The 20932-nt window shown below is 40.0% G+C and overlaps 4 protein-coding genes across 4 annotated transcripts; all 4 read left to right on the forward strand.

Annotated features, from left to right (window-relative positions):
- Positions 1-841: 841 nt before the first annotated feature.
- On the forward strand, positions 842-1336 carry nanos2 (nanos homolog 2). The gene has a single exon (XM_062379061.1). The coding sequence runs from the start codon at positions 842-844 to the stop codon at positions 1334-1336; it is 495 nt and encodes a 164-aa protein (XP_062235045.1).
- A 1553-nt stretch (positions 1337-2889) lies between these two features.
- Positions 2890-5136, forward strand: LOC133933067 (uncharacterized). Its single transcript, XM_062380020.1, has 7 exons — positions 2890-2989; positions 3168-3312; positions 3439-3552; positions 4226-4370; positions 4467-4615; positions 4710-4849; positions 4985-5136. Exons 1-7 carry the CDS (start codon positions 2890-2892, stop codon positions 5134-5136), a joined length of 945 nt encoding a protein of 314 aa, XP_062236004.1.
- Positions 5137-7113: 1977 nt separating this feature from the next.
- LOC133932990 (uncharacterized) lies at positions 7114-9606 on the forward strand. The gene is made up of 7 exons (XM_062379920.1): positions 7114-7219; positions 7337-7481; positions 7743-7856; positions 7988-8132; positions 8317-8465; positions 8543-8682; positions 9010-9606. The coding sequence occupies exons 1-7, from the start codon at positions 7120-7122 to the stop codon at positions 9159-9161; spliced, it is 945 nt and encodes a 314-aa protein (XP_062235904.1). The 5' UTR covers positions 7114-7119; the 3' UTR covers positions 9162-9606.
- A 465-nt stretch (positions 9607-10071) lies between these two features.
- si:ch211-161h7.4 (uncharacterized) lies at positions 10072-19485 on the forward strand. The gene is made up of 17 exons (XM_062379855.1): positions 10072-10342; positions 11441-11484; positions 11610-11674; positions 11761-11903; positions 12106-12163; positions 12244-12457; positions 12575-12664; positions 12780-12860; positions 13123-13302; positions 13390-14105; positions 14658-15188; positions 15587-16214; positions 16303-16364; positions 17039-17179; positions 17851-18011; positions 18896-18986; positions 19164-19485. The coding sequence occupies exons 1-17, from the start codon at positions 10319-10321 to the stop codon at positions 19244-19246; spliced, it is 3312 nt and encodes a 1103-aa protein (XP_062235839.1). The 5' UTR covers positions 10072-10318; the 3' UTR covers positions 19247-19485.
- The last annotated feature ends 1447 nt before the right edge of the window (positions 19486-20932 follow it).

Raw genomic sequence — 20932 nt, forward strand, 5'->3', positions numbered from 1 at the left:
TTATAATGATGATAAAATCCATAATAATCACAAAAATAGTCATAATAGTGATAGATGACGATGGTGATGATCCTCTACAGATAGAAATATAATAATAGTAATGATAAATGCACCTTCCCCCAAAACACACTTTAAAAGATAAAACGCATAAATATGATACAATACATAATCAAAAACAGATAAAAAAGGAGACAATATCAAGATAATTATTTACCACCACAGAATCTCCACAACTATTGTGCATATTGTTGAGAAAAAATGTGACAACGATTCTGCAACAGAGCACAAAGGTAATAGAGGAACAGCAAATCCTCATGGAGGAGTCTAATTTAGATTGAAGCTGGGACACATTGGACGAATTGTAACATGTTTAAGTCAGTTTCATTTCTTCTTAAGGCTTAAGAGTCAAGCCTTAAAGTCTTACGAGTTCTTTTGTTATTGTGATAAGAGAGGTGGTGCGGTTGCAGCCGATGACTGACCCTGTGTCTGACCCTTCAGCACTTACAGGTGCAATGTCCCCATGTTGGATAAAACAGGCCTGTTTCTCTAATGCCACACTCCTCTGACGTCCCCTATATACACCCCAACTCACCCGCGATCAAACAAGTGCCATGATAAACCCTGTGGCAGTTATTGGGTTTGTTTTCAGGAAGAAACGTTCTTATATTATAGATGTGGGGATTCCAGTTAAATTACTTCTGAGATGAAAGACGATCCTCCAACCTGCAGACACCTGCCATCAACAGCCAACATTCTTGCACTTTAAAGCCCGCTCCAGACGGCTACATATAGGAGGAGGCGACTCACAGATGCGCAAACTTTACGCGCGAGCTCTCCAAATATGACAACATTGCAGAAAGAGGTCCAGGGCTCCCTCCTGACTGACGGGGACGGCTTCGACATGTGGCACGATTACATGAACCTGGGCAGGCTCCTGGAGAGGCTGTGCGTCCGGCGTGAGGCGCAGCGCGGAGAGGAGCCACAGCTGGAACCTCTGGCGCAGTGGAGCCCCTTCCGAGACCCGTCCGATCAGCGGGAGGAGGACAACAAACTGTCCGCGGAGACGAGCTCAGTCAGCAGCCTGTCCGACACCAGCTGCGGCGCCAGCGTCTCCTCGGACCACTGTCGCTTCTGCAAGCAGAACGGGGAGTCTCCCAGGGTGTACGGGTCGCACAGGCTGAAAACCGGCGACGGAAGGATCACCTGCCCCATCCTCCGCAAATACAACTGTCCCATCTGCGGGGCCACCGGGGAGCACGCGCACACACGCCGGTACTGCCCGCAGACGCAGCGTAGGGGAGGCGGGAAGATCCTGCCCAGGTCCAGGTTCTGGTAGCTGGTTGGACAGGGAAGGACTGACGACACTGAAAGGACTGTACATAATTACATGTTTTTATCCATGTGTTCACGCGCACAGACTGTTTCATGTGCAGCTTATAGAAATGTGCAGTTTGTCTTGAGTCGTGTTTCAGGCGACAGCTGCCCTGTTTTGTATATATTTGGACCTCAATTCATGCAGGTTTCGTGATACAGTTAATCTATAAGTGACTTGAGTCTAACTCTGTATATAAAACTTGATACCAGTGATGCTGGATTCAGTTTTGTTTTATTAGGAAATATCAGTGTTGGGATGTGATACTGTTACGATGATAAATATTGGGCTTTTTACTCAACACAGTAATAACAGAGATAATGTTTTGTACTATTATTGTTCTTGTTCTTCTTATTGTTAGTAGTAGTATTTAAAAGCACCAATGGTTCGATCCAGTGCTACCTGACTATTGTTTGACTGTTTATTGAATAAAGAAAAACATTTTGGTTTCTAATGCATTTGTAACTCTACTTCAGTACAAATTCGATAGTGGAACTTGTATCTGTTGCAGACTATTAATACACAGCATATGGAGTCTTTCTCTAAGTATAAATACAGTTAAGCAGTGAAACTTTATCCCAATGTCAGAGTAAAACATCTGGTGCTCAGGGTTAAATTAGTTGAAAAACTGAAACTGATATAATATTCCAATGTTGTAAAACCTTGGCGATGTTTACACAGTATTTACACTGTGTGGACAAAAGATGTGAAATGGCGTGACTGTGCAGACTTTCTCACATGTGTTATACAGACTATTCATCAGACCCATGTGTTGGTGATTCAAATGGGGGGGGGGGGTCTTCTGTCTGTGAACTGAGTGTGACCTCATGGCTCCTTGTTCACTCTCTGCTTGTGTAACTATTATAACTATATAGCACGACTACTGACTCCGTAATTAAGGCCTTATCGGCTCTTTTCTGTTGTTGTTTACTTTCGGATTGAAGCAGTGTTTGTTCTCACCTGCGGACCCTCCACCCACTGCCCTTGAAATGTCTCCCTCCTCCATGATGAATGATCTTCAGCTGCAGGGGGCCAACACTTCATCACAGGTTCCTCACTTTCATTGGCTACTTATGAAAAGGACTCTTACCTGATCAGAGCCATAAAGGCCCGTTACCAAACACGACCACTGGGACAAAGTCTGGCTTTTATAAATGATTCGAATTATGTATCACAGTTATAAGGAGGAAGCAGTCCGACTTATGAAAGCCGAGGGCACGTGAGGGCAGTCTCATAATGTGGATGTCTCAGTTTCACACATGTACACGTGACGCAGGGCCATAAAAGCTACACAATTACACAACCTGCAATTTTCTATGAAATAAAAGCCCCTCCCTGCAGGCTGCAGTCGTTGTGTAGCATTCCTTACTGTTTTCATCCAGGTACGCACAGTAGCCGGGACGTCAGAGGGTTCGTTCTTCACACTACTACTGGTAAAATTCTGTTTTAATGCTACTTTCTCATATTGTAATGTGTTTTAATTTATAATACTTGTATTTTTAGACAGGTTATCCACCATGGCAAAACATAACTTCGGCCTTCTGATTGCTCTGGTGCTGTCACTGATTGTCTTCATCGTCACTTTAGTCTTTAATGCTCTGGCAGGGCCGGGAATTTGTAAGTCCAACTCTTAATGCTCCATTTATACACATATTTTTTTACATATTTAAATCAAGTTTTCATTATACAACAGTAGAAATAATGTTGCATCTTTTGAACTTTGATTATGTAAAAGAAACTAAAGAGATTTAGTTTCAGCACTGGGATTTGTAAGTTCTGAATTTGTGTCCCTCAGATCCATTTTTGAGGAGCACCGGTAACATTTCCGATGAGTTTGTGACCCAGATCACACCCTCAGGATGGACCTTTGCCATTTGGTCAATCATTTACATCTTCCTGGCTTTAGTGGTGGTTTACATCTTATCTGGCATCTGTAGGAAGTAAGAACCCACCTAAACAAAACCTTTTCTACAAAACCAGCTTATCTTTGTTTCCCCACACTTAACCTGGGGATTGTTGTTTCCTTATCTGTGATTTATTTTTCTGTGTGGGATTTACTTCTTCAGGAATGCCTACGGTTACGTCTACTGCAGCCCTGCTGTCTTGCCACATGGGTTTTTTGTGGTTTGGTGTTTGAATATGGGCTTGAACACAGGGTGGTTGTTCCTGTGGGACAGAAGGTGAGACGGGACTTTTGTATGTCTTTCATATCTATGTTTATGTCATTGCGTTATTTTTTTGTTCCATCTTGTAAATATGAAACTTATTGGATCGGGGATCCTTCCTTTAAATATTTGATATGTTTTTTTTTTGTGAGGGTTATGTTTTGTTTTGCAATGTTTATTCTGGGTTATATGTGTCGATAAAGTTGACCTGAAAAGAAGGACCTCCACACAGTTGAGTTGAGCTTTACAGTCATGGTAAAAGAGAGCAACATGACCATGGATGAAAGATTAGATAAGAACGAGGCTAGATTTAAAATGTGCAGATAAAAGCACACTTCACAGCACAGAAGAAAAGTTAAGACATAAAGTGAGATAAAGGCATTGACGGAATCATAAAACAGACTCAAGCTGGATGAAAAGCAAGATTAAGAGGATGCACTTAAAATGTGATTTAAAAATACCTGATGTAGAAAGGGAGACTGTTCCAGAGAAACATTGGTCTCCTTTAGTTTTTAGATATGACACGTGGACATAGAGGAATTGTTGTGAGGATAATAAAGAGCCTGGAACCACAAGATCATCTATATAACAAGAGGCTATACGTGTTCAGCACCAAGATAGGAATGCCTTAACAATGTGTTGTCTAGAGATGATCACATGTAATGAAACACATTGTCGTCTCGGTCAGTATGATGGCCCCTGCTCTGGTCGTCCTCATCCTCATCGCCTTGACCAACTACTTGGTGATATTCTTCTCCTGCTACGGCCTCAACAACTATGGAGCCTGGCTCAGCAAGTACCACAACGTCGACCTGTGGCTCCACCGTGTGTTGGTGAGAGGTTCTATACCTGCCGCCTCCCAGCGACCAGCTCTTTTCTCCTGAAGTCCGTCTCCTGAAACATAGATTCTCTTTTCTTTCACAATGCAGATTCAAAACGGTGTGGCCATATATGCAACATGGACAACCATCGCATCCATGATCAACCTGGCTGTGGTGCTGAATTATAATGTTAACATGTCTCAGACGGATGCTTCCACTGTGTCCCTCTCCGTTTTGACTGTGGTGTTATTTGTGTGGTGAGTGCAAAGGAGAGAAAAAGGGAGTTATACGTTTAATGAATGGATTAATATAAAAAGCACATTTCTGGATTAAATGGGTTTGTCATTACAGGTTTATCCTGGAAAACTCTGTCCTGGACAAACATGTGAGGTTCATTCTCACCATTTACCCTGTGGTGATCTGGGCGCTGACCGGCGTGTTCATGGCAAACTACAACGCTGAAGATCCAACTCGCAATAATATCTTCATTGGTGAGGAATTTTGCATGTTTTTGTTTTTATTGTCATCAAACCTGGTTAAGTACCTGCTTGTCTGCTTTCAGTCTATATTTAAGACGGCACCCACACACACTAACACTCACATCTGCTGCTTTCCCTCCTCCACAGTCTCTCTGTTGGCCATCGCGTGCGCCTTCTTTGTCACACGGGTGGGTTTGTTTGTCTGGAGGCAAATCAAAAGTCCACTTTACCAAGATGTCAACCCTGAGGCCATGTGTCCGATGGAGATCGCTGGGAAGCAGAAAACGATTTTTAAGTGATGATGCAGCTGAATATATTTCTGATATGTGTCGTCTCTGAACTTCTAAAAGCTCTGAACATGTTGTAACTGATGACTTTTGTCCTGGAGACGCTGCAGACACAGGAGGAAGCTTCATAATATAAATGTGATTATTAAATTATACAATGATGAATGTCCTTTTTGTAGTCGGAATATGTTTAACATCTCACAACTATTTTTCAGAGAAATATAACGACTGTGATGTTACTTTTTTGTGCTTGTTCATGAATTTTATCTTTTCATTTCTGCACTATTTTAATAAATATATATTTTCCTGAATTTTAAGCCTTTGTGAAATGACTTGGAGGGATGATAAATAATACAACTGTTCAGATAAACAGTACAATAAAACATCATAAGGAAGAATTATCTTCCTGGTCACAATGCATATTATCAAATCATGCTACTGTGTGCTGCTGTATTCTGCCTCGACTGCATGTTTACTTACCGTTTACTACTTATTGTTCTGTACTTACCTGACACTTTCACCAGACTCATTGTTTGTACATATATCACTCCACACTAAGCCTTGTCATAATATTTTTCTGTGTTTAGTATTTTGATCATATGAATCACGTTTTCTTCTTTGTCCTTTGAAACGTCAGCTTCAACCCACAAACAAAGATTTGATTGTTTTAACATCATACATTGTCTGTTTTTAAGTTTCTGATGTAACCTTTTTCATTTAAAGAACACTGAGCTGTATTTTATGCTATGAAAAGTGCTTTTTAATTCAAGTTTATTATTATTATTAGTGTTATAAACTGAACTACTGTGCTATGCAGCTTTTTGAAAAATAATGTTGAAAAACTACCACAATAATAAATATGACAAATACATTTTAAACACTAAATTCTTTTATAGTGCTGAATCTATTTTATGTAATGAACAAACGAAAACAACATAGACCGGACAATTGAGTGTTGAGCTCCTTTTTAAAGGTGTTTTTGTGAAAAATAAATTGAGCTGGTTTAGTGTCAGAATGGCCTCTGGGAAATTACACTATACTGAGGCGGACCAATACCCGACACTCTACTGATTCAACAAATACGATTGTTACAATTTTTGCATTTCATTTTATTTACAAGCGGATAAAACATGTATCAATGATACAACTTTCTTCTTATATACAAGTTTAAATGTATTGTTGTGTTGCTTTTAATTCACATGGTTTCATATTATGAAGTTTTTGGGTACAACTATTGACAGTTAGTCTTTTATGAGCGAAGTCAGTGAGGCAGAAATGTATACAAGATAAGAGACACATGCGGCAAGTGGTTGCACCTTCCTCTTACACAACTTGTTATGTATAAACCAGGCAGGTCCCGTGCACAGTCCCTGCTGTTTCACTCTGATGAGTGCATTCACACAGAGAGGAGCAGAGAAAGGTACGTCTCCTGAGTCTTTATCGAGTCTTATCAAGTCTTATAGATGCCAATGTTTTGTTATCCTGGACCGATGCAGCCTATTGTTGCAACACGTGATCCAGTCCAACATTATACAAGCATCGTTTTTGTAACTTGACCCGATTGGGTCCTTGAATTTTGAACATTAAAAATGATTTACTTCAGAATTTTGTATAGGTTTCCTGGTGAAACGCATCAGAGGAGGTCATAAGAAAAAGCTATAACTTATCATTATTTTCTCTGCAGCCTCTGAATGTGCTGAAAAGGGTTATTATTATCAATTGCGCTGCTCCTGGGGGAGGTCAGAGGTCAGGTTCAAACACGGGTCATCACAGTGAAGTTGGAGGGGATTAACTGTCTCTCTTCAGGATATTTCTAAACTTTTCATCCTTTTCTCAAACAAAACAATCTGTGCGAGTTGTACCAAATGATTAGCCTATCAACAGAACGTCTGTTATATCATCTACAATGTCTTCTTTAACACGTTGCATAGGCTTCTTGTGCAAACTCAACATCTTGACTGTTTTTATGTAATTTTCATTTATGACAGTACTACAATGGCAAAGCATGATTCTGGACGTCTTGCTGCTATAGTGGTTTCTGTTGTCGGCTATGGGATAAGCTTGGTGTTCAATGCGCTGTCAGTAGTTGGGATCGGTGAGTCGGAAATCCTGTTTATCTTTTGCAACCTTCTCTGTGACATAAGTAATGGACACTGTGAGATCATTGATTAACCTCAAACAACAGTTGAACATTAATTCTCTATATCTGCAGGTCCCTATTATACAACTACAGCCAATGTGTCTGCGGTGTTTGACACCCAGATCACACCTTCAGGATGGACCTTCAACATCTGGAGCATCATCTATGTCTGGCTCACAGCCATGATCGTCTACATCGTCTCCGCTCTTTGCAGAAAGTTGAGACCAACTCTTTATATTTCTTTTAGACTCTAAAATAATGCCAACTCTTAAGCGATGGTAGCAAGTTGTTTTGTACTTATAGCAGGCATATGTGGGAATATATAACACATAACCATTTCCTGTTTGAGTGGTCACATATTTGTATTCTCTTGAAGGAAATTTAACAAGTGTCAGTACCTTTTTAGAGTTTAACTAATCTGACATCAAATCAAAGTTCTCATGGATTGAAAGTTAAACTCTGTCTTGTTGTTTTCAAGGAATGGTTATGGCTACGTTTACTGCAACCCTCCAGTGCTACCTTATGGATTCTTCATCAGCTGGTGCCTCAATCTGTGTTTTAATATTGGCTGGCTGGTTGTGTGGGACAGAGGGTGAGGTTTTCAATGGCTTCTCTGACTTTGTTCTCTGTATTTACCTTGTTTTGGTACATTTTATAGGTTTATACACCAGACAGGAAAATTAACTATGTCTTCTTCTTGTTGTTTATCGTCCCTTATTCAAGAATAATGATCGCTGCCCTGGTCTTTCTCATCCTGGTCATCCTCACAAACTACTCCATGATCTGCTTCATCTGTCATGGGCTTAATGTTTACGGACCTTGGCTCAAGAAATACCACAAAGTCGACCTGTGGCTCATCCGTGTGTTGGTCAGTATAAATAATGATTTATTTTTGCATTTTAAGCGTAAACACTGAGGTTTAATAATATATTCCACAAGTGTATTTATCTTGTGATTTGTCCTTCAGGGCCACCTTAAATTTAAGCACGGCGTTGTCATAATATCTTCTCCATAATTGGAAATAAAAATACTTCTTAATATTCTGTTCGCAGATTCAAAACGGTGTGGCGATATACACAACATGGACAACCATCGCGACTCTGATCAACCTGACCATTGTGCTGACGTATGAAGTGAAGATGTCTCCAACAGACGCTGCCACCATCTCATACTCTGTTTTATCTGTTGCGTTGCTCGTATGGTAAGTTTCTCTTCGCCCGGAAAACCTCAAGTGTACATCAGTGAGATTCAGAAGTACTAACGTCGGATTTTTCACAGGTTTGTTTTGGAAAACTTGGTCCTCGACAAACATGTGCGGTACATCCTCATCATCTACCCTGTTGTGATCTGGGCTCTGTCTGGAAACCTGGACAAAAACTATGACGAGGTGTCACCCGGAGTCAATGGCATCTTTATTGGTAAAACACCCTAGGGAATACATATATATATATATATTATGTGAAAAAACAGAAATAATAATCTATATATCACATGAAAATAATGTTTGGTGGGTTATAAGAGTAAATAAACACGATATATAAGAAAAAAAATTGTAATACTTAATACTATCCTTTTGCTATTTGCTGAAGTAAATACACTTTTGAGATAAAGCTAACATTTACGTCAAAATTTGTAATGTGAAACCCTGCACAAAAATGCATTTGGAGCTACTGTACGCAGCAAAAGTGTTATTTGCCACCAATATCAGTTAAAAAATGTTGTATGGCTGTATTTTGATCTTTCAGTTGTGCTGCTGGCCGTCGCCTCTGCGCTGTTTGTCGTCAGGATTTCTTTGGTGGTTTGGAAACACATCAAACAGCCGCTCTACGAAGACGCCAGTGCAGATGCCATGGAGCCGATGGATATCGCCCAGAAGCAGAAGAAGATATTCCGCTAAACCATTTAATTTTTTACAGTCTTACATTTCATGTCACGTTTCATTGATAATATATGTTCTGCTTCACAATACATTGTTAATAATCGTGAAGCAAAATGTTTTAATTAGCTAATTCTGATGTATTTTTATCAATTTTTCATAATGTGTAGTAAGTTATAAAATGCAACACGCCATAATTTGCATGGTTCTAATCTGCAATACTATTTTCAACCTTGGCTGACTGCTCCCTGGACCTTTTATGGCTCTTTTCTAACACATTGATTGCTCACACCACCCATAATACTGTGATAAGGAGATTCTATTACACTGCATGTGTCAAGAGTAAAAGTATAAACATCGTGTACGTTATCACATATTCTTAGAAATTGTAGTTTTATTGTGTTGGGTGGAAAGGTCAAAAGTTGTAGATTGAGACAATGTGAAGGAATTAATGGTCGAGGACTTGCTGGGGAAAACGAAATAAAAATCATAAATTTTCGAGAACATACTTTTTCAGAGATTATGTCACGTGTTTTGTATCTTGAGTATTTGTATTATATCAAGACGATGTTTGTCATTTATTTAGGTTGTCGTGACAATAATTTACCTGTAGGGGGCAGCAACGTAAATCGTCCTTTCGGTTGGAAAATATAGTATAGAAGAAAAAGAAAAGGTTGTGTTACTACCCAGACCCTAGTCTTGCAGGCATGCACGGTTTTGCCCTCAGGATAAATGTCAATCGTTCCGATGGTTTATATTATTATAAACTTTAACTACAATCAAGTTTACGTTATATTTGGTTTTAGATCAAATATCAAAGCAGAAAATTAGCACGGTCAGCCAAATTGGCAAAACCCCCGCTGCCGCGCTGCCTGACAGATCGTATTCGGGAAAAAAATATCCCTCGTTAGAATGCGCGGGCCACATCCAAATTGTAAACAGCGCCATTGTTGTGTTTGACGCAAACTTGAATTCTCCAGTGAGGGAAACAAATCATCCGCACGTGTTTGAATGAGTGTGTTTGTGTCTGCTAGCGAGATTCTGACCGAAACAACAGGAGGTGCTACAAAACAAATGTTATTGTTGACTAGCTAGCTAGCTGCTAGCTGGGCTCGCGCTGTGGAAGGGAAACACTCATGTAACGCTACTGTTGAGAAGAAGACTGCTTCGCTACGTCGATGGAGACGAAGTACCCCACCCTGGTGAGTGAAAGTCGGCTCTTTGTGCTCGTGTGGTGCTCGTGTGGTGGAGAAGGGTTGAGAACACGGAGCGATAGCCAGGACTGAGACAAGGGGGCTGAACCCACAGGGAACAAACTACACTCAGTCTTCTGAGCTTGTGGAAGAGCTAAAAACCAACAGCACAACCACACAATACATGTTTACCACCATGAAGATCACCAGGTCTCGTTTTAACTGTTTTAAGAGATGTTGATCCAGCTGTTTGACTCGCTGTTGTCTGTGATGTTGTTATATTGGGTTGTGTACTATTGAAGTTCCATCCAAATAATCTATATATATATCAGATTTCCATCTCTAACAGCTGTAGTTTTGTTATGCTGCAAAAGATGCAGAGGGAAGTTGTAAATATAATATAATACATTGAGGCTGTGTAATAGTATGATATTAAAGGTTAAGTGTGTAGAATTAAGTGCCATCTAGTGTTGAGGTTACATGTTGCAGCTGATTACCCCTCACCTCTCCCTCCCCTTCCAAACATGAAACCTGTGGAAACCTTCAGTTGTTGTAGAAACTCAAAAGATTTTTAATTTGTTAATTTTAGAAGAGAGGAACCACTCCTGATGTAAATATTTTGTATTTAAATGTAAAGGGCCCATTCTAGGGTAAAGAAAACTACAATTTGTATAATTTAGACGATTAAACTCTAGGGAAATAATCTGTAGGATTATTTTATATTCTATTTCTGCCAATAGATCCCTTTCACCTAAATCTTACACACTGAACTATTACAGTCCAATATGATTGTTATCAATAGCAATATATTGCTTAGTTTAGAGTTAAATACTACAACCTTCATTCAGAGGCTGAAATTAATCTTAAGAACTATTAATAGAAATGTTAATGTTATGACATTTGTTGTGATGATTATCAACATAGACTCATGATTTTTTTTAAATCAACAAACGTTACTGCTTTAGACCATAGAGTACAGTCATTTTTGTGTAGTGTGTTTAATAAATTATATAATAATAATAGTAATCATAGTTTGTCTAATTTTCAAAAATTCTTAACAGTTAAAATGCAAAGCTAACTTTCTTTGTACCTGCTGTCTGTTCACAGAGGCGACCAAAGAGGAAGCTCTGCTACCTTACAAACAAAGACAGGTAGGTTCGAAAAGTTGAATGTGTTTTGCGGAGAATGTCTGTTGAATCATGTGCTGTGTGAGTTCAGCATCTGATATTATGAAGTTTTCCATCTTTCATTTTAACCGTGACATGTGTGTTTTCAGTGGGTCTAAAAAATGGACGGGGAACATGACACTTGGAGATGTTGATAAGATGTTTGATGACTTAGGTGAGTTGTGTATGTGATGCACACGCTTATTTCTCAGTCAGTTCTGCGTTTCATTACATTAACTTGTGCTTCACAATTCTTTTCAGATTCACCCTCACGCGACGATAGCCTGTTGTCCACTTCTCCTCTAATCCAGACCACTGATACCAGGACACCACACAGTGACAGAGTGGTTTCACCAGCTCCAGAGGAGGGACACCAATCTAAAAAACTCCCACCATGCGAAAAGGTAAAATAAATGCTAAAAACCAAGTCCTATGTGTGAGGTATAAGCCTCTGCTTGTTTCTCTGGATATATCCAACTTGATGATAGATTCAACACAGTTTTGGCCACTGACTTGCTGACAGGGCCTATGATTGGTTAAGTATCACCTATGGTTAGATCACTTTAAATATGTTGAACTATAAAATGTATGTTTTTAATTATTTAGGGTCCTGAAGGAGCTGCCCATCCTGCCATTAGGTCACCCAGTCCTCAACTTGACATAGGTAAGCTATTCAAAGGAATCAATGAAATATTTAAATTCTGAATTTACGTCATATGAGTGTGTTTATTTTCTGTGTTGCAGTTTCAGACTTATTTAAACTGCATGAGCCAGTGAAGACATCCAGCCCTATTGAAGAAATTGTGAGTGCAGTGTATGTAGAAGAGGAGAAGAATGATGGAAAACAAGTTGTGTCTCCAATCCTCTTTGACTGTGGAGAGGAAGAAAAAGAGGAGGCACAGGTGCAGCCGCCAACCATCCAAGAACCCCAGGTCAATGGGCACGTAACCGAAATAATGTAAGAAAGAAATAATGCAGTGTTGTTGGTATAAAGTGTGAGATTTGAGTCTGTACATTTTCACTCAATTATCTCTATCTCATTTTTCCTCTTCAATAATCCTCTCGTCCTCATTAGTGGGGACACTGGTTTGGATACGCCTCCAAGCAAACTTGCTTTTAAAAGACCCAGGGTGTCTACTCACAAAAACAAGGTGGACGCGTTATGGTAAGGACTTTCTAGTTTTCCACAGAATGATTCGTTTACTGCAAGCGCTTCATCAGTATCTAATGTACCAACATACATGTGATTATTCATTTTTTTAAACTTTTTTACTCTGCAGCAAAGACAGTCAGCCAGTCACAGAAAAAACACACAAGAAACCACAAACAGCCGTTTCCAAGTGCAAAAGAAAAACAAAGAGGTAAGAAGTGGTGACTTTTTAAATGTTGTTATTAGTTGTAATTGCAGTTTTACTTTAGTCCAGTCACCCATAAATACTAGATATATGATACCATATCCACCTGTTGGCTGGCTACTTCTGGATTCATATCGCAGGTTTCTTTTTTCTTCAACAGAGTGGATTAAATAAATGTAAATCACACATGAATTATTTTATTGTGGTATTTTTTATTTATGTACAAAACTTAACTCAACCGATTCCGATTTCCATTTTTTTTTATCAGACAAGAAAGCACAGACAAGCCTGTTGGAGCAGTGACAAGGGAGCCTGAACTCGCAGCTCCTGACAAACAGTCAACTAGTGTTCACAGTCAGTCTCTGGGTGAGACGTCAACCCGCGTGGGAATCGACATGTCAGCGTTTCTACAGAAGCTCAGAGATGCTGGACAGTCCAAACCTGCATGGTGAGTTAAGAGTTGAGCACATGAATAACCTTTGTATTCAAATATAAAAGCTTATAATAATGTTTCTATAATCCAATATTCTTGTAGTGGCAGGAAGTCGCTGACACCAGTTAAAGTTCCTCCTCCTCCCGAGCCAGAGGACGATTTCCTGATTTTGGAGGATGATGCACCTCTGTGGTTCACCATCCCGAGTAAAACTGCCACAAGTAAGAAACGGAAGCAGAGCAGAACTGACAGCTCGGACAAAGACAGCTCAACAGACAAGGCATCAAAGGACAGTCCGCAGGAGACTGGCCAAAAAGAGGTGGAATCAGAAAAGGGCGAACTGGGAATTCATCCTATCGATCTGTCAACAAAGAGGAAGAAAAGGCCAGAGAAGATGAATAAAGTGACTGGGCCTGAAAATGATAAGCATGAATTGACCACTCCTGAAGATCTTCCCGCGACTTCCGGTGACTCGAAGGAACAAGAGAAGCCAAATAAAAAGAAACGGCAACAACTCAAGAAGATTCCATCGAAAGAGAGCGAAAAGGAAGAGGAGGAACCTAAAGACATGGCAAGCAGGAAAACGGTTAAAGAAAAACTCTCTCAGACAACAGAGAAGAAGAAAAGCGCGAAGGCTTCAGAAGATGTGAAAGAAGTGGCCAAGGCGAACACGGCGAAATCATTAAAGCGGACCAGGAAAGTGACGAAGAGCACCGAAGACATAAAGGAGACAGCGGGTGACGAGGCTGGGAAGGAACAAAGTCAAGATGAAAGCAAAGCGAAACCAGGAAATGTTGAAGACTTGGGTTCTCTGTCAGGTAATTACCTCCTACCTCCCTGTTGAAGTAAAACCAATGTTTTAAATAAAGCTGGCAATGATTTCTAAGATGTCATTTAAAAACCCTTTTGACAAAGAAATGTAATTGAGGCTGGATTTTAACAGCTTAACCATAAACTTTATCATTAATAATAACTTTAAATAAAACAAATACACCCAAATCTGTAGAGCTTGAATTAAGAAAATATAAATACATGTTCTTGTTATATGGAGACATAAATGCACATTTTCACTGTTTATTCTATTAAATTACATTTTTGTGATATGTCTGTGAAAAGCTTAAATCAGCAAATCGAAAAATCGGCCACTCTATTATTATAGCACATTTATTCTTTATCCAGAGCCCAATTAGCTTGGTCCAAATTATTTTTCCGTCAATGCAGGTAGCTAAGATAAATAAAATGTATTAAAATCATTGTAATTAAATTCTTGAGCAACAGTTTCCCCCCTCCCTTTATTTACAATTGGTCTTAACGGTTCAAGCATCTTTTTTAACTTGTAACCTTGTTTTCGATATTTTTCTGTTCCACAGACAAACAAATGATGAGTTCTGACGCACAAACGGACAACAAACTGCCCACTGTGACTGCATCGAGTTTGTCTGAAGAAAGTCCAATCCTTGGAAAAAGGAAAAGAAAACCAATTGGACAGTGGTGGATGAGCTCTACTGAGAGCACAGAGGAAACCAAGGTCCCAGACAACAACCTCACGGACAAGAGGTCCAAACAGCCTGGTAAAGAGCCCAGCGCAGCAGAAGCTTCACCTGTAAAGACTAAGAAGGTCAAAGTTTTAAAGAAAACAAATCAGAAACGGCCTGTAACGTCGACCAATCAGAGCACAACTAAAGGCAAAGTGAAGAAAACAAGACAAAACAAAAACAGACCTGCAGGAGGAGACGCACCAAACAAAATGGGAGCGACAGATGAGGTGTTACCGACGGACACGGAGCAGATTGAAGCACAGCAGCATCAGCCAGAGGAGGAGGAGGTCCTGGATCAAGACCAGGATTGTGGGCAGTCTAGCCCTATGTGCTTTCAAGAGAGAGACATCAATCATAGCTCAGGTAAGGTTAGGTCATTAAAAGGTCATCAGGTAAATCTGAGAGGTCGTAAACAATTAACTGAAGAGGAGAGAAGCAAAACAATGTTCTGCTCCATCGATTGTGCATTTTTAGATTTCTCTTCGTCTTTTGAACTAGTAACAACATGCACATCTAAAACATGACCCCAATAACCACTGCTCCTTCTTTCTGTGTAACAATATTTAACCAAACATTGTAGAGTAAATTGGCACTCAATTTAAAAGTACTGGTAAATTACAATTGTAGTTAAGCACAATATTTGATTGAATCCTTTTAGTTACACATCACCTCTGGGTAACATCTGGGGTTTGTTCGATCTGATGTAAAAGAAAAATAAAGTCCTCCTCACCCTAAAGCCTTTTCTTTGTGTTGTTTTACAGGGCAGCAGGTATTTCAGAAAGTCTACCATAATGTCTCTGAGAAAATGTCTGACCCTTCAGCATCTGTCTCTCCCAGAGGACCTCAGGAGCATCTCAGGGCAGAAGATCCAGAGAAACGGAACAGGAAACCTCCCGGTAACTGGTGGACGACGAATGGCATGTCTGAGGAGGTGGAGAACGTCTCCACAAATCCTCAGCAGCTTAAACCAAAGGAGTCCAAATCTCTTAAAAAGAGAAAAAAACTTTCCAAACAGAAAACGAGTCGATCTCCTGGACTTAAAACTCCCAAAAAAGGCAAGATGGTGGTCGCCTCCAAAACACCAGGGGGAGCTGATGTGCCTCTGCTGCAACCAAAGCAAATGTTCGCTCCAAAAACCATCAGACGCACTCTGTATACGTTTAAAGACATTTTCACGTCGGCGTCAGAGACCCCGACTGTGGTTAGCAACAGACACACAGGTCACGGTAACAGATGTGAACCTGCAGAGGTTTCTGTCGTTCAGCATGTTACATTCACTCCGACTGATAAAGACACACACAGTGTGGATGCTGGCGAATTCAGGAGCCCTGAGAACAGCCCCCCCACACATGATACCCCACAGGACGGCAGCTGTCAGCCAGAGAACACGTAAGTAAACGTTTAAATATAACATTTAAGAATGTTTGTCAATGTCTTTGAATATAATGTGTTTATATTGTTTTTAATTTTGTTGCAGGTTAAAAGACCTGAGAAGTGGACCGTCCTCTATGATTGAGGTTCAAGAGTATGAGAACTTGAGTATGTTTCTAAATATTCCATTTATTAAATTAAGCTGTATATTTCACTCATACTTTTTAGATTCAAATACTTTTTGCAATTTTCTAGTTAATCCAAAAAGGAATAACAATTATTAAAGTGTACAGACAACACATACTGTACAACTCCTTACAATCCAGGGGTTTACCCTGGATAATAGCCTGAATAATACCCCCACCAAAAATACCACGGAAAGTGTTGCATATGAAATATCAAGTGGCATAATTTGAAAAGACATTCCTGAAAGAACAACTAGGGGAAACACTGTTATTATAAATCTTCATAATGGGAGATTAATAATGTTCATAATGAGAGATTTCACATTCAAGGATTTTGTTTAGTGTTGCCTTCTCACAGTCACAGATGTTCATCCTAGACACCGCAGAGGGAAATGTCAGTGTGAAGTCAATATTGAATAATTAAAATGAAATAAACTAATCTGACAGTTGGCATGTAGGTGTGTAATATTCCCATCAAGCACCTTGACCTTTTCTGATGATTTATAACTGCAGCAGCGTTGATAATTGCACATGTCGCTCTCATTGCCACGTCTTCCTCGTTAACCTTATTGACCTGGAATAGGACTGACACAAATCTGATCATTGATTGTGTAGATGCTTCAATCCATAACTTGTTTTCCGTTGACTTTGTTCTAGGTCTGCACCCATCCAGCGTCCGGGGTGAGCTCTCTGTGTTGGATCTCTGCGCTCCTCCTCTCAAACCGCTGGTCCTGCAGCCGGAGGACAAGGCCGACCTGAGGGAGATGTTTAAGACACTCTGGCCTTCCACTGACGCCGGTAAGAAAATGCAAAACCCCCCTCTGTTTGAAATTATTTATTCATGTTTGCAATGACTTTATGGACACATGAAATAAGCAGAAAAATTATCAGCTGGTGTTTGAAGGATCAGGCTGTGACAGTGGAGGGGGGATGTGTTTTCCAGAAACGAAGTCCAGGCAACTGTTTGTCTTGAACAAACTAGGCAAAGTTCCATTTGCACAGTTTTATGAAGCCAAGCAGGTTTAGGTTTACTCCCAGAACAAGTTTAAACTCTTATTTGTATTATATTTAAAGTGTGTTGTATTATACGCCATCTATATTCTGTAAGGACAAGTTTTTAGAGGTGTCCCAGAAGCCAAAGATTGGATTTAGCCACTGGGACTGATCAACCTACCTTTCTGTTAATTAAAAAGTAAAATTAACCTTGCAAGAGAAATATGGAGCCAGGGAGTGGGGGCAAGGACACTGATGTCCCATTGCATCAAAACCGGTGATGACACAGTCAATTTTCATGTAACTCATAGTTTTATATCTATTTTAAAAGTGTTTTCATACTTTTTGACTAGTATCTATAATATAACAGATTTTAAATAAAGTCTTTAAGTCATTATAAAGCAAAGCTATAAAACAAATGTAATTATTGGCTCAACATCTCTTTGAATGATCTTAACTGTGTTATATGATCACAGACGACGGTGAGATCTCTCCGGATCAATTTGACTGGTACTTCTATCAAGGCAAGGTGTGTGGCTTCCAGGTGGATTTGAACTGTAGCTCCATCTGTAATGGAAAGATTCTGCTGGGCTCCTACATGAAGAAACCTCTGTGGGTGGATCACAGCGCCACCACGGTCAGTTAAATTATTCTCTCACGTAAAAGAAGATCCCCTTATGCCGGGTTCACACCGGATTCGGAAGCGACACTGAAGCGAGGCGTCGGCCCATCGCCAATCCTCCGGCTCCCATCCACTCCCATGTTAAATCGTTGTGCTGAACACACCGGACGCTGAAGCGTAGCGTTGCGCCGCGGCTGCCTAGCGCCGTGCAGCGCCATTTCGGCGTCGAGTCTATTTTTCCCGCTTGACGCGAGAGTATCGCAACAGGAAACACACTGAAAAATTATTTTAAACGATATTGACGACATATTTTATGATATAAATGATCAAATATGCATCCCATACATTGTATTCACCTTATGTCCCCCTCTGCCCATCCATTACAGCCACACAAGCTAAAGATAAAAAGAGAGAGGGGGGGGGGGGGGGGGGCTACGTATTCTCTTAGGTTTGAGTGGAGAATACGTAATTTCCCCTCGACACCCGACATTTAATGGAGCAAACAGCTGAGAAGTTCTACAACATGGATGACATTACATTAATAATTGAAGTGGAGAAGTGCAGTGAGCTGTATGATCCTCGGAAAATGTTGTATAAATACAGCACTAAAAAGGACACATGTTGGGACACCATTGCAGTCAATGTTGGAGCAACAAGTAAGTATATGCTTGAAAAAAATGATTAAATGCCGTTTTCACTGCAGACTGATAACAGCGGCACTTCGGTGTGAACAGACAAGCGCCAGCACGCTAGGGATTAGCGCTTACGCCTTGCTTCCGCGATGCTTCCGCGTTCGGTGTGAACCCGGCGTTAGTCTCCCCCTCCCTGAGTTTGAATACACAACTGATTTGAAAGTAACTTTCTGATGTTCATGTCATTTTGATTTTGTGTTTTTACAGGTTTTTAACATATTAACAAGCTCTGTTGCTGTAACCATTGATGGCAGGAAGTCACACTTCCACCCAGGACAAGCCTTCATGGTGCAGAGTGGTAAGAAAATAATATCCTCACATACATTAGTGCTTAATTTAACGAATGTTGGGAAACTTCGGAAATGGAAAAAACCTTGACCATTTCAGAGTAATTTTACAGACTTAGATGTTTAATATGGAAAACTATTAATGTCTTATTGTAAATGTAAATGTTTTGTTTGTTGTGTTCACACAGGACACGCCTACAGCATAAACAACATCACCGCTCAGCCTGCAGTTCTCTACTTCACCAGGATATTAGCTGACAGCTCGGAATGAAGTCACATGTTCCTTTCAAATGACCAGATGCCTTAGGACGTTCAAACCAGACTGGAGCTGTGGGACTTTACTTTGTATTTAAACGTACTCACATTTTGTATTGAAAATGAAACTGAAGATGTAAATAGAAGAAAAAAGGCTGTAATTTTTTTTTATGTTCTTAAAGTTAGCTGTGCTCCAAGCATTTGATAAAAGACATTGAAAATGATTTGTAAATAAAATCATAGTTGTTTTTGTTACCTTTAGTTTTATTTGGCCATTTCCTATAATTATGCATGTGGTGTTTTCAGCCTCTAGGGGTCAGAGTACAGCTGTAGTGTCAGTGTTTAGATATGGTTTTAAGTCAGGATGCAAAGGAAGATCTGTTTTGGGTTTAATACAAACTTTGTGTTAATGACTAAACAATCAGAACATAGTGTGATTTAAAACATGATGTTTATGACAAAATATTCATCATCTACTATCAACTTTTTCCATGCATTACCACTATTTCTGTACTTAACACCATATATTTAATTGATCAAAAGTGAATGTGTATTATCGAATCATTAAATACTGCATTAACATATAACCACACTTACATTAAGTTGGTGGCAAGGAGACACTAGAAAATATTACGACTTTGAATGTAAAAAAAAGAGTTTACATGTAAACCCCTGTGAGTCTGTTTGTGTCGTTCAGTCGACAAAACTCTTAATTTAACTCGTGATGAGCAACAGTTCTGTTTGACGAACCAGAAACGGTGCAATCCCACGGCGACTCAAACATCCTCCGGTGGCCACTGAGTCAGAATCAGGTTTAATTGGCCAAGTAAGTTGTACAAACAAGGAATTTGACATGGTGAAGTGGCTCTCAATGTTCTTACATAGAATACACATAACAACACAAAACAAAACAAACAATCCGATGGTCTAATAAAGAAAGAAATGAAGTGCAGGGATAAATATTGAATGGTATGAGTGTTACAGTTGTACAGTGAGGGTGAAATAAATAATATAATTAAATATAATTACAATATAATATAACTTCGGAGTATTTGTACAGTGGTTATTATAAAGAACCAGGGTTATTGCACAGTGCCACGGTGGATTGGCTGTTCAGGAGTGAGTCGTCATGAAACATTCACTGACCCACTTCATGAAGACTGAAGTTTAGTTTCTGTAAGTGACCATGTTGTATTTTTTTCCCCTGACCACACCGCTGAATACTTCAGAACACTGACACCAACATGAAACCAGAACCCCGATTCTGCAACCATAATGTAGTATATGATGTGTGACTGAGATTATTTACTGTCTGAATGAAGGTCCTTCTAAAATGATCCTTCTCTTCCTGGAGGCTGTAAAATATCCATCTCTCCCTGATGGAGACACTAGAATTAAGCTAATCAACATCCATGACTTGAATACCAAACAAAGGGATACGCTGAGTCTCCTCCTCTTCCTCCTCCTCCTCCTCCTCCTCAGAGCTCTTAAGAGCCTGTCACTTTGATAATTCATCACTTCTGAACGTCTGGTCTTCGCTGTGCTCCAGCGGTCCGACTCGCCTCAGGGCAGGATCTCCTTCAGAGGAGGAGGATGCTGCAGCGAGCCCCAGGAGCATGCACTGCCTCGGCCTCCCACCTCTTAAATTATCTAGCTCGTCTATGAGCAGATATGTTGCTTGTGACATGTTGGTGCAGTCAAA

Source organism: Platichthys flesus, chromosome 21 (assembly GCF_949316205.1).
Source record: "Platichthys flesus chromosome 21, fPlaFle2.1, whole genome shotgun sequence".
Taxonomy (NCBI): domain Eukaryota; kingdom Metazoa; phylum Chordata; class Actinopteri; order Pleuronectiformes; family Pleuronectidae; genus Platichthys; species Platichthys flesus.